The 13,094-nt window shown below is 46.4% G+C and overlaps 1 protein-coding gene across 5 annotated transcripts in view; it reads right to left on the reverse strand.

Annotated features, from left to right (window-relative positions):
• Window positions 1-13,094, reverse strand: part of LOC139174108 (uncharacterized) — a 209,150-nt gene that overhangs the window by 10,955 nt on the left and 185,101 nt on the right. For 4 of the 5 annotated variants that reach the window (XM_070764196.1, XM_070764193.1, XM_070764195.1 and 1 more), the window contains one exon: window positions 11,912-12,044. The exons of the other annotated variant lie outside the window; for it this stretch is intronic. In XM_070764196.1, the coding sequence (XP_070620297.1) occupies window positions 11,912-11,967 (56 nt within the window). In that variant the 5' untranslated portion in view covers window positions 11,968-12,044. The remainder of the gene's footprint in view (window positions 1-11,911; window positions 12,045-13,094) is intronic. 5 annotated transcript variants of the gene reach the window in all.

The following is a 13,094-nucleotide window of genomic DNA, read 5'->3' on the forward strand; positions in this document are numbered from 1 at the left end:
TTTGGACCCGTTCAATTTATTATTATTATTATTATCATCATTCCTATCACCCATTTTCTTCCACTTTGGACTGGATGACTGTAACTTGTTGCTTGTAGACTTTTATTAATATTGATTGTTTCTTCATTGTTTATTTGACCCCTATGACAATCATTAAGTGTTGATTCTTGACAAATGTATCTTCTCCTTTTATGTACACTGAGAGGATATGCACCAAGACAAATCACACTTGGCCAATAAAAAATGCTATTCTATTCGTTCCTTCGGCCCCAGTGAGGGACAGCCAAAATGTTGACTACCGTGCTGTGGGCGTGGCTTATTTTGTGGGCATGGCCAGTGACGGGCTACCAAATTTTTTACTGTGGCTCGTTTCGTAGGCATGGCTTGGTGGTCATGCAACTGGGTAGCCATTTGACCATGTGCCTCTCTATTTTTCCTCATGATGCAAACGTTTCCACAGCCTGTGTTGATTTGGGGAGCTGGTGGGTGACGTTTGGGCCAATCGCTAGGGGATTATGAGTTCTATTCCCACTTTAGGCATGAAAGCTGGTGGGTGACTTTAAATCAATGTTTCCCAACCTTGGCAACTTGAAGATATTTGGACTTCAACTCCCAGAATTCCCCAGCCAGCATTTGCTGGCTGGGGAATTCTGGGAGTTGAAGTCCAAGTACAGTGATACCTCGTCATACAAACATTTCGAGATACAAACACGGAGTTTAAGATTTTTTTGCCTCTTCTTCCAAACTATTTTCACCTTACAAACCCAAGCTGCTGCCACTGAGGTGCCCCGCCTCCAGATTTCTGTTGCCAGCGAAGCGCCCGTTTTTGCGCTGCTGGGATTCCCCTGGGGCTCCCCTCCATGGGAAACACCACCTCCGGACTTCCGTGTTTTTGCGATGCTGCAGGGGAATCCTAGCAGCGCAAAAACGAGCGTTTCACTGGCAACGGAAGTCCGGCGGTGGGGTTTCCCAGCGAGGGGAGCCTCAGCAAAATTGCATCATCGCAAAAACATGGAGGTCCGGAGGTGGGGTTTCCCATGGAGGGGAGCCTCAAGGGAATCCCAGCAGCGCAAAAACGGGAACTTCAGCTGGCAAAAGGGGTGAGTTTTGGGCTTTTTAATTGCTTTTCCATTGATTCCTATGGGAAACATTGTTTCGTCTTACAAACGTTTCACCTTACAAACCTCGTCCCGGAACCAATTAAGTTCGTAAAATGAGGTATCACTGTATCTTCAAGTTGCCAAGGTTGGGAAACACTGCTTTAGATCAATCACCAGGAGATGATCGAGTTCTAGTCTCTCCTTAAGCATGAAAACTGACAGGGGGCTTTCCATCACTCCCTCTCTCCTAGACTAACTCACCACACAGGGCTGTGGTGGGGAAAATATGAGGAGGAAAGAGTATTAGCAGTGAAGCAAAGAAATTGGTGAAAATTGCCAAAATCTCAGGCGTGTAAGCATCCTTGTGCGAGATTTCGCTTCTGGGCGCATGCGCAGAAGCCAAATCTCACACTGGTGGTGCACGCCCACGCCAGACGCCCGTGTGCACCTGTAGCACCGGCGGCACGCAACCCCTAAAATACTTAAATTATTTCCTTAAAAATAATAACAGCGGGATAAACATCCGAGTAACTAAGCCAATCCCTGTTTCCACAACTTTATTGGCACCAGATTCAAAGCGGGACATGGCTAGCAGCTGTTGAACCAAACGCACCACCAGATGAAGAGTCCGTAGGGCAGGATTATGGAAAGGGTGTGTTTAGCTCTGGAGATCTCTAACAATTTTTCTCCTGTTTCCATTATGTCGGGCCCCTTCCTGTGTAACGCATAAACAGCTCGGTCTTCCAATTTCAGTTTATGGAGGTGCAGCAGGCAGTCCTTCCCAACAAAGTAGCGTTTGTCGTAGGCGTCCAAGAAATAGACCTTGCGAGCCTGTGCGTAATAAATCAAGATTTCAGAATAGACCAAGGTTTCCTTCCGTCTCTTGTACCACACGCAGGTAATGGTGTCGTTCCTGTTTTCTCCTGGAAATAAACTGACGTCCCCTCCTTCTTCGAAGAATGTGGGCTCCATGTGGACCGTAAGAGTTGCAGTGCTGCCAATTTGTGCAAATAACAAAGGTGAAATCAAGATACGAGCTGCGGGGAGAAAAAAACCCAGACATTTCTAAGAGAAAGAGCAACCCATACCGCGTCTCGGACATTAACTTTGAACACTTTGAAAAGTGTTCCGAAACTTCAGCTCTGGCCCAGGTCCTGCCCCAAGGACTGTGGATGTGGGGGAGACATCCACATCCTGCAGGCCTGTTTTGCCCCCGGTGGAATCTGCCGATGAAGGCTCCTCTGACCAAGAAGACATGAGTGACAGGGAGGAGGAGAGTGTGGCAGACAGCTCAGAAGGAGATCAATTATCTAGCTCCTCCTTGGATTCAGAACAAGAGTTAATGATACAGCCACGCAGTGTTCCCTCTAATTTTTTTTTTGGGGGGGGCGGAAAAGTATAGTGTCTGAGCGGCAGTCCCTTCGTGACTGGGCGGCACAGAAAAAATAAATAAATAAATAAATAAACAAACAAACAAATAAATAAATAAAAAACCCACCCTGTTTTGCCTCAGAGAATTTCAAAATAAAATACTGTACTGTGTGTCTATAACAGTGAGCTCATAATAGGGCAACTCTATCAATATCAAAATGCCACTTAAATAGTTGAGCTAGTTTCAAACTAGATTTTGATTTTCTTTCTCTTCTTCCTTACTCCCATTCTTTTTCTTTCTCTTTTCTTTCCTCTCTTTTTTCTCTCTGTTTCTCTCTCTTCCTCTCTTCCTCTCTCTCTCCTTCCCTCTCACTCTTTCCCTCTCGGCTTCTGGGCAGGTTTGGAAAACTCTGAGTTGATGATGATTTTTAAGTGAGCGATTGCTCACTGCTCAGCTTAGAGGGAACTATGCAGCCACGCATGCGGAGAGCGATGCATAGGCAGCAATAACTGAGAGATTATTATCAAAGAAAATGAGGCCACCTGTAGTTGGGTGGGGCTGTGGTCATTAGTGAGGCTGCTATAAAGAGCAGCCTGTGGGTTTGGCCATTGTGGAGGATTATCTGATCATTGTGTTTCATGACTGCTTTGCTGACTTTGACCTTTTGTGTGCTGATTTTTCCCCGCTTTGAAACTAAACCAGAGCAAAGTGTGTTTCACTTTGTGAAAGAAGAAGGACTGTGAATTGCCTCACAGCTGCAAGCTAAGTATCACAGAACTGATAAGGGGCTTGTACAAATTACCAGTTTGTTTGGAGACGAGTGCTCTTTGCTATACCAAAAGAGGGCTTGGTTTAAGTGAATTGTCATCATAAAGAACATTGTTTTGAATTTTCAAACGTGTGTGTGTGTGAAATTTGTACCTGTGAATTTTTGGGAGGATTCTATCAGAGAGCCCGACAGAACAACATTGTGCAGAATGCGGCTGCACGAGCTATTATGGGCCTCCCTAGGTACGCCCATGTTTCATCAACACTCCGCAGCTTGCACTGGCTGCCGATCAGTTTCCGGTCACAATTCAAAGTGTTGGTCATGACCTATAAAGCCCTACATGGCATCGGGCCAGAATACCTACGGGACCGCCTTCGTCCGCACGAGTCCCAGTGGCTGATTAGGTCCCACAGAGTTGGCTTTCTCCGGGTCCCGTCGACTAAACAATGCAGTCTGGCAGGACCCAGGGGAAGAGTCTTCTCTGTGGTGGGCCCGGCCCTCTGGAATAAACTCCCCCTGGAGATTTGAATTGCCCCCACCCTGTTTGCCTTCCGTAAGAGTCAGAAGACTCACTTGGGCCCCTGCCCAATGAATGTGGAGTGAATGGAATGATGGTTTTCTATGATTTTGAGGGGGGGTGTTAGTTTTTAAAATAATTAATTGGATTACGATATTTTGCATTGTATATTTTAGATGTTGCGAGCCGCCCCGAGTCCTTGGAGAGGGGCGGCATAGGAATCCAATTAGTAAGTAAATAATAAAACAGGGCTTTCCAAAAGACGGTGGAGACCAGATCGAAGAAGGTGCATCAAGGATCAATGGAGATCCAAGAAGTGAGGTGTCTTCTCCCCACCACGTACCTTCCCCGTCCCATACGTTAATTTCAGAAGGGCCCGTCATTTACCTGTTAGAACAAGTACCAGACAGCTCCAGCTGCTGAGTGGTAGCTCCATGATCGAAACAACTTGGACATGCTGAGATCTTAATTTTCAAACCCAGCTACGAGCTTCAACCTTCCTCCCATCTTCAACCACCAAAGCTGAGGTCTTCTAGCTGGACCACACCAGCCAATCCACTCAGCCATCCCACCCCTTTCTTCCCTTTGAGCTTCTCAGTTATTTTCCCCATTCACCTCCACTCCTATTATGATTCCCCAAGTCAGATAGATGGAGGTCATAATGCTAAGTGACTGTGAGTTCTAGTCCCGCCTTAGGAATGGAAGTTCAGCTAGATGACTTTGGGCCAATCGCCAGGAGACTGTGAGTTCTAGTCCCGCCTTAGGAATGGAAGTCAGCTGGATGACTTTGGGCCAATCGCCAGGAGACTGTGAGTTCTAGTCCCGCCTTAGGAATGGAAGTCAGCTGGATGACTTTGGGCCAATCACCAGGAGACTGTGAGTTCTAGTCCCGCCTTAGGAATGAAAGTCAGCTGGATGACTTTGGGCCAATCGCCAGGAGACTGTGAGTTCTAGTCCCGCCTTAGGAATGGAAGTCAGCTGGATGACTTTGGGCCAATCACCAGGAGACTGTGAGTTTTAAGTTTAAGTTTAAGTTTAAGTTTAATCAGATTTGTATGCCGCCCCTCTCCGCAGACTCGGGGCGGCTCACAGCAACAGCAATACAAGACAAATCCAATATTAAATTAATTTTAAGAACACCACAAGTTAAAAACCAATCATACACACTAGCATACCATACACAAATTTTATAAGCCTAGGGGGAAGGAACATGTCAATTCCCCCATGCCTGACGACAGAGGTGGGTTTTAAGGAGCTTACGAAAGGCTAGGAGGGTGGGGGCAACTCTGATATCTGGGGGGAGTTGATTCCAGAGGGTCGGGGCCGCCACAGAGAAGGCTCTTCCCCTGGGGCCCGCCAAACGACATTGTTTAGTTGACGGGACCCGGAGAAGGCCAACTCTGTGGGACCTAATTGGTCGCTGGGATTCGTGCGGCAGAAGGCGGTCCCGGAGATATTCTGGTCCGGTGCCATGAAGGGCTTTATAGGTCATAACCAACACTTTGAATTGTGACCGGAAACTGATCGGCAACCAATGCAGACTGCGGAGTGTTGGTGTGACATGGGCAAATTTAGGAAAGCCCATGATAGCTCTCGCAGCTGCATTCTGCACGATCTGAAGTTTCCGAACACTCTTCAAAGGTAGCCCCATGTAGAGAGCGTTACAGTAGTCGAGCCTTGAGGTGATGAGGGCATGAGTGACTGTGAGCAGTGACTCCCGGTCCAAATAGGGCCGCAACTGGTGCACCAGACGAACCTGGGCAAACGCCCCCCTCGCCACAGCTGAAAGATGTTTCTCTAATGTGAGCTGTGGATCGAGGAGGACGCCCAAGTTGCGGACCCTCTCTGAGGGGGTTAGTGACTCCCCCCCCAGGGTGATGGATGGACAGATGGAATTGTCCTTGGGAGGCAAAACCCACAGCCACTCCGTCTTATCCGGGTTGAGTTTGAGTCTGTTGACACCCATCCAGACCCCAACAGCCTCCAAGCACCGGCACATCACTTCCACTGCTTCGCCGACTGGACAAGGGGTGGAGATGTAAAGCTGGGTATCATCTGCATACTGATGATACCTCACCCCATGCCCTTGGATGATCTCACCCAGCGGTTTCATGTAGATATTAAATAGTAGGGGGGAGAGGACCGACCCCTGAGGCACCCCACAAGGGAGTAACCTAGAGGTCGACCTCTGACCCCCCACTAACACCGACTGCGACCGGCCAGAGAGGTAGGAAGAGAACCACTGAAGGACAGTGCCTCCCACTCCCAACCCCTCCAGCCGGTGCAGAAGGATACCATGGTCGATGGTATCGAAAGCCGCTAAGAGGTCAAGAAGCACCAGGACAGAGGATAAACCCCTGTCCCGGGCCCGCCAGAGATCATCCATCAGCGCGACCAAAGCAGTTTCCGTGCTGTAGCCGGGCCTGAATCCTGACTGCTGAGGACCTAGATAATCGGCTTCTTCCAAGGACCGCTGGAGCTGGAGCGCCACCACCTTCTCAACAACCTTCCCCATAAAGGGAAGGTTGGAGACTGGTCGATAGTTGTTGAGAATGGCTGGGTCCAGGGAAGGCTTCTTGAGGAGGGGGCGCACAAGTGCCTCCTTGTAGGGATCCGGGAAGGACCCCCTCCCCAAAGAAGCATTGACAATCTCCTGGACCCAGCTCCGTGTCACCTCCCTGCTGGCCGAAACCAGCCAGGAGGGACACGGATCCAGTAAACAGGTGGCGGAACTCACAGCTCCAATGGCCTTGTCCACTTCATCAGGTGTCACCAGATCAAACTCTTCCCAGACAGGTGGACAAGTACGTGCCCCAGTCACCTCAACTGACTCGTTGTCAGTCGACTCTGTATTCCAATTGGAGTCGAGGTCCGCTCGGATCCGAGCGATTTTATCAGCGAAAAACGTGTTAAAATCCTCGGCGCTACTCTGCAAGGGCTCCCCAACTCCCCCCTGATTAAGAAGGGAGCGGGTCACCCTAAACAGAGCGGCCGGGCGGGATTCCGCTGATGCAATCAAGGCGGAATGATACGCGCATCTTGCCGCCTTGAGCGCCACTTTGTAAGTCTTAACATGTGCTCTTACAAGTGTTCGATCGCATTCGGACTTACTCTTCCTCCATCGCTTCTCTAGACGTCTCTTCTGGCGTTTCAACTCCCGGAGCTCCTCGTTGAACCATGGAGCTCTACGGGGTCTAGTGCCGCGGAGAGGTCGCAACGGCGCAATTCGGTCAAGAGCCTCCGCTGCAGCCTTGTTCCAGGCCTCAGCCAGAGACTCTGCCGAACTGTGTACGAGTGTATCTGTAGTCCCGCCTTAGGAATGAAAGTCAGCTGGGTGACTTTAGGCCAGTCAATTCCCCCTCAGTCCAACCCACCTCACAGGGTTGGTTTTGTGAGGAAAAATTGTGTTGTATATGTTCACTAGAATAATAAAGGCGAGGCACAAATAAATATGAGGTATAGAATATAGAGATATAGAATTCTTTATTGCCAAGCGTGATTGGACACACAAGGAATTTGTCTTTGGTGCAGATGCCCTCAGTGTGCATAAAAAAAAATACACATTTATCAAGAATCGTGTGGTACAACACTTAATGATTGTCACAGGGATCAAAAAAGCAATGAGGAAACAATCAATATTGATTTATTGACTGATTGATTGATTGGATTTGTATGCCGCCCTGCTCCGTGGACTCGGGGCAGCTAACAACAGTGACAAAAACAGAATGTAAAAATCCAATACTGAAACAACTAAAAACCCTTGTTATAAAACCAAACATACATACAGATATACCATGCATAAAATTGTAAAGGCCTAGGGGGAAAGAGTATCTTAGTTCCCCCATGACTGACAGCAAAGGTGGGTTTTAAGAAGCTTACGAAAGGCGAGGAGGGTGGGGGCTATTCTAATCTCTGGGGGGAGTTGGTTCCAGAGGGCCAGGGCCGCCACAGAGAAGGCTCTTCCCCTGGGCCCCGCCAACCAACATTGTTTAGTTGACGGGACCCGGAGAAGGCCCACTCTGTGGGACCTAACTGGTCGCTGGGATTCATGCGGCAGAAGGCGGTCCCTGAGATAATCTGGCCCGGTGCCATGAAGGGCTTTATAGGTCATAACCAACACTTTGAATTGTAACCGGAAACTGATCAGCAACCAATGCAGACTGCGGAGTGTTGAAGAAACGTGGGCGAATCTTGGAAGCCCCACGATGGCTCTCACGGCTGCGTTCTGCACGATCTGAAGTTTCCGAACACTCTTCAAAGGTAGCCCCATGTAGAGAGCGTTACAGTAGTCGAGCCTCGAGGTGATGAGGGCATGAGTGACTGTGAGCAGTGACTCCCGGTCCAGATAGGGCCGCAACTGGTGCACCAGGCGAACCTGGGCAAACGCACCCCTCGCCACAGCTGAAAGATGTTTCTCTAATGTGAGCTGTGGATCAAGGAGGACGCCCAAGTTGCGGACCCTCTCTTAGGATACAATCTTAGGATAAAAGCAACAAGTTACAATCATATAGTCCTAAGTGGGAGGAAAAGGATGGTAGGAATGATGAGGGAAAAAAACTAGTAGTAATAATAGTGCAGACTTAGTAAATAGTTTGACAGTGTTGAGGGAATTATTGGTTTAGCAGAGTGATGGGGTTTCGGGGGGAAACAGTTCTTGTGTCTAGTTGTCTCTGTAGCAACGTTTGATGGTTGGAGTTGAAAAAGTTTATGTCCAGGATGCAAGGGGTCAGTAAATATATCAACAGCCGTCTTTTCCACTCATGCAGGTCCTCAATGGAAGGCAGGTTGGCAGCCATTGTTTCTTCTGCAGTTCTGATTATGGTAAATAAAATATTATAAACAGCACAGACTAGCTGAGCAGCCCAGAAGTTGAGCAGCGAACAAGTAAAAAATGTGTTTCAATGTTGTTCTTGTCCTTGCTGTTAATCTTCTAAAGCAGTGGTTCTCAACCTGGGGGTCAGGACTCCGTTGGGGGTCAGATGACCATTTCACAGGGGTCACCTAAGACCACGAGGAAAAGACAAATTTTCCATGGTGTTAGGAACTAAAGTTTCTATTCCGGCACCTTGGAATATATTTTTACAATCTGAACAATCAGGCATTTATAGTGGAGTTGTCCCCCTGACCTTCTTAAAACTCTGCTGGGAGGATTGGCGCTCGACTTATGGTTGGGGGTCACCACTACATGAGGAACTGTATTAAGGGGTTGTGGCATTAGAAAGGTTGAGAACCACTGTTCTAAAGGAATATGTGAGCCCTTCACTTACCCCTGAATCATGGTTACCTTTGACCGGACGATCCACGACCCCTAAAAAGTATTTCCCGTAAAAATATAACAACATGACCAGTGATGAAAACTATTTTTTTAACTACCGCTGCTGTGGGGGTGGCATGAGAAGAATACTGCAAAATCCCCATTCCCTCCCCACTCTGAGGCCAGCCAGAACTGGTATTTGCCAGTTCTCCAAACTACCACATTTTTGGAGTATAAGACGCACCGGAGAATAAGGCGCATCTTAGTTTTAGGGGAACAAAATTAGGAAAAGAATCTGCTTACTAGGCATTTATCTGGCTAGCTTCCTTAGCCAGCACATTATTTTATCCCCTGGTTAGGGCTTTAAAAAAACGTTATTTGGAGAGAGTAACAATGAAAGGGCTTGCAAGCCGGTAAGAGCTGGGAACATCAATGGCATTTGGAAAGAAACATTCGGAGCAAGTAGAGCAATGGAAAAAACCCTATTGTAGAAAGCATTTGAAATATGGACAGAGAAAGAAAGAAGAAGAAGAAATGCTTCCCAATAGTCAGGATAAAAGGAGGACACCAGAAGGATGTTTTTAATTCATCAACAGGTATGAATAATGTTTTGGCCCTGGGGCCATTAATCTGTGCTTGTTGGTTTCCCGGTAATTCCAAAGTAGGCGGGATTTATTTTCTTCGAGAACGTGGGAGTTGCGGAATCCATGGTTGTGCTCCAAACTTCACTTGCACTGCCATTGGCATTTGGGGTTAAGATTCTTCTTCTACCTGAAAAAGAGTTAATTTAGCATCCGAACGTAGTAATCCAGAATGGAAGCACCCAGAATCTGCCTTCTTTATCTTGTCTCTGAGGTTCTCCCTGATGTCTATGTCTAAGTCAAAATTTACGCTGGTAGCACTGATGATGTTATCTATTTTGGCCATGAAACTTCTCAAAGAAAATGACAAACCCACAGTCATAGAAACATAAAAACATAGAAGACTGACGGCAGAAAAAGACCTCCTGGTCCATCTAGTCTGCCCTTATACTATTTCCTGTATTTTATCTTACAATGGATATATGTTTATTCCAGGCGTGTTTAAATTCAGTTACTGTGGATTTACCAACCACGTCTGCTGGAAGTTTGTTCCAAGGATCTACTACTCATTCAGTCAAATAATATTTTCTCACGTTGCTTTTGATCTTTCCCCCAACTAACTTCAGATTGTGTCGCCTTGTTCTTGTGTTCACTTTCCTATTAAAAACACTTCCCTCCTGGACCTTATTTAACCCTTTAACATATTTAAATGTTTCGATCATGTCCCCCCTTTTCCTTCTGTCCTCCAGACTCTACAAATTGAGTTCATGAAGTCTTTCCTGATACGTTTTATGCTTAAGACTTTCCACCATTCTTGTAGCCCGTCTTTGGACCCACTGAATTTTGTCAATATCTTTTTGTAAGTGAGGTCTCCAGAACTGAACACAGTATTCCAAATGTGGTCTCACCAGTGCTCTATATAAGGGGATCACAATCTCCCTCTTCCTGCTTGTTATACCTCTAGCTATGAAGCCAAGCATCCTACTTGCTTTTCCTACCGCCCGACCACACTGCTCACCCATTTTGAGACTGTCAGAAATCACTACCCCTAAATCCTTCTCTTCTGAAGTTTTTGCTAACACAGAACTGCCAATGCAATACTCAGATTGAGGATTCCTTTTCCCCAAGTGCATTATTTTACATTTGGAAACATTAAACTGCAGTTTCCATTGCTTTGACCATTTATCTAGTAAAGCTAAATCATTTACCATATTACAGACCCCTCCAGGAATATCAACCCTATTGCACACTTTAGAGTCATCGGCAAATAGGCAAACCTTCCCTACCAGTCCTCTTCCTCCTCCTCCCCCTCCTCCTCCTCCTCCTCCTCCTCCTCCCTCTTCCCTCTCCACAAACACCCACTCCTTCTTGCACTGATGCTGCTACTCAGTTGTTTCCTGAAACGTCTTTTTTATTTATTTAATTTTTTCAATTTATTTTTTAAAATATGAACACACACACAACCTAAAACAGGTGCTTGTGGTTAGTGCCCACCACCAGACAAACATTCACACCCCACCACCAAATCGGGGGAGTTTCTTGTCTATACCATTTTAATTCAAGAGCAACGTCTCTATTTACATATTATAAAGTGATTCCAATTTATTCCTGGTAGCTTGGTCTCGGATTCTACTGACCATATATCATCTTACCTTGTCCCATCGTCCCATCAGTTGTCGCAAATCAGTTTCATTAACCGAGTTCATCCTTTTTGTCCATAATCTCAAATTGAGTATGATCCACCATGTACCGGGACCAATTTTGTATTGTCCATTTTGTCGCCTCCTTCCAACCCAAGACTATTACCGCCTGAGCGCTTTCTATCACTGCTTGTTTTATTTCTCTAAATTCATACATAGAAACATAGAAGATTGACGGCAGAAAAAGACCTCGTGGTCCATCTCGTCTGACCTTATACTATTTCCTGTATTTTATCTTAGGGTGGATCTATGTTTATCCCAGGCATGTTTCAATTCAGTTACTGTGCATTTATCATCCACGTCTGCTGGAAGATTGTTCCAAGGATCTACTACTCTTTCAGTGAAATAATATTTTCTCACGTTGCTTCTGATCTTTCCCCCAACTAACCTCAGATTGTGCCCCCTTGTTCTTGTGTTCGTATAAAACCTGGTATAAATCTAGAGCCCCTCCAATAACTTGTCGGTTTCTTTTCTTTCCTATTGACATGGCTGTCCACAAATTTGGATTGGATTTTGCTGTTGTTGTTGTTGTTATTCGCGCAGTCCAAACGAGTGGTCGGAGGGCTTTCTTGGGAAAGTGCCTTTTGAAATAAACACCACGCAAAGCTTCGCTCTTACCTTTTACTGCTGCGTGCCCATACTTGGTAAGAGATTAAACCCATCACAACTGTCATCCCAATCAGACATCCGACAAAAATCAGAGCAATCGATGCGGGCGATAAACCTTTTCCCTCCTGGACTCCGGAATTATCTGAAGATACAATGGAAAGCAAGGATGGCATTCAGTTGTCTTCCTTACTGGTTTGTATTCTGTCGGGCTCTCTAGTAGACTCCTCCCAAAAATTCACAGGTACAAATTTCAGACACACACACACACGTTTGAAAATTCAAAACAATGTTCTTTATAATGAAAATTCACTTAAACCAAGCCCTCTTTTGGTATAGCAAAGAGCACTGGTCTCCAAACAAACTGGTAATTTTTACAAATCCCTTATCAGTTCTGTGATACTTATCTTGCAGCTGTGAGGCAATTCACAGTCCTTCTTCTTTCACAAAGTGAAACACACTTTGTTCTGGGTTAGTTTCAAAGAGGGAAAAAGCAACACACCAAGGTCGAAGTCAGCAAAGCAGGCACGAAACACAACAATCAAATAATTCTCCACAATGGCCAAACCCACAGGCTGCTCTTTATAGCAGCCTCACTAATTCCCACAGCCCCACTCAACCACAGGTGGCCTCATTTTCTTTGATAATAATCTCTCAGTTGTTGTTGCCTATGCATCGCTTTCCGCATGCGTGGCTGTATCATTAACTCTTGTTCTGAATCCAAGGAGGAGCTAGATAATTGATCTCCTTCTGAGTTGTCTGCCCCAATCTCCTCCTCCCTGTCACTCATGTCTTCTTGGTCAGAGGAGCCTTCATCAGCAGATTCCACCGGGGCAAAACAGGCCTGCAGCATGTGGATGTCTCCCCCACATCCACAGTCCTTGGGGCAGGAGCTGGGCCAGAGCTAACCACAACAGTTTGTAAATATGAGCCCATGTTCCACCCCCTCGCTTGCACACAAATGTGGATAAATAGGATGCGATTACATTCAGGTGGGTGGACAGACTACAAGCCAGAACACTAAATTGCACTCGCTCGTAAGTTGAATCATAGAAACATAGAAGATTGAGGGCAGAAAAAGACCTCCTGGTCCATCTAGTCTGCCCTTATATTATTTCCTGTATTTTATCTTAGGATTGATCTATGTTTATCCCAGGCGTGTTTAAATTCAGTTCCTGTGGATTTACCAACCACG

The sequence above is a fragment of the Erythrolamprus reginae genome, chromosome 11, assembly GCF_031021105.1.
Source record: "Erythrolamprus reginae isolate rEryReg1 chromosome 11, rEryReg1.hap1, whole genome shotgun sequence".
NCBI classification, from domain to species: domain Eukaryota; kingdom Metazoa; phylum Chordata; class Lepidosauria; order Squamata; family Dipsadidae; genus Erythrolamprus; species Erythrolamprus reginae.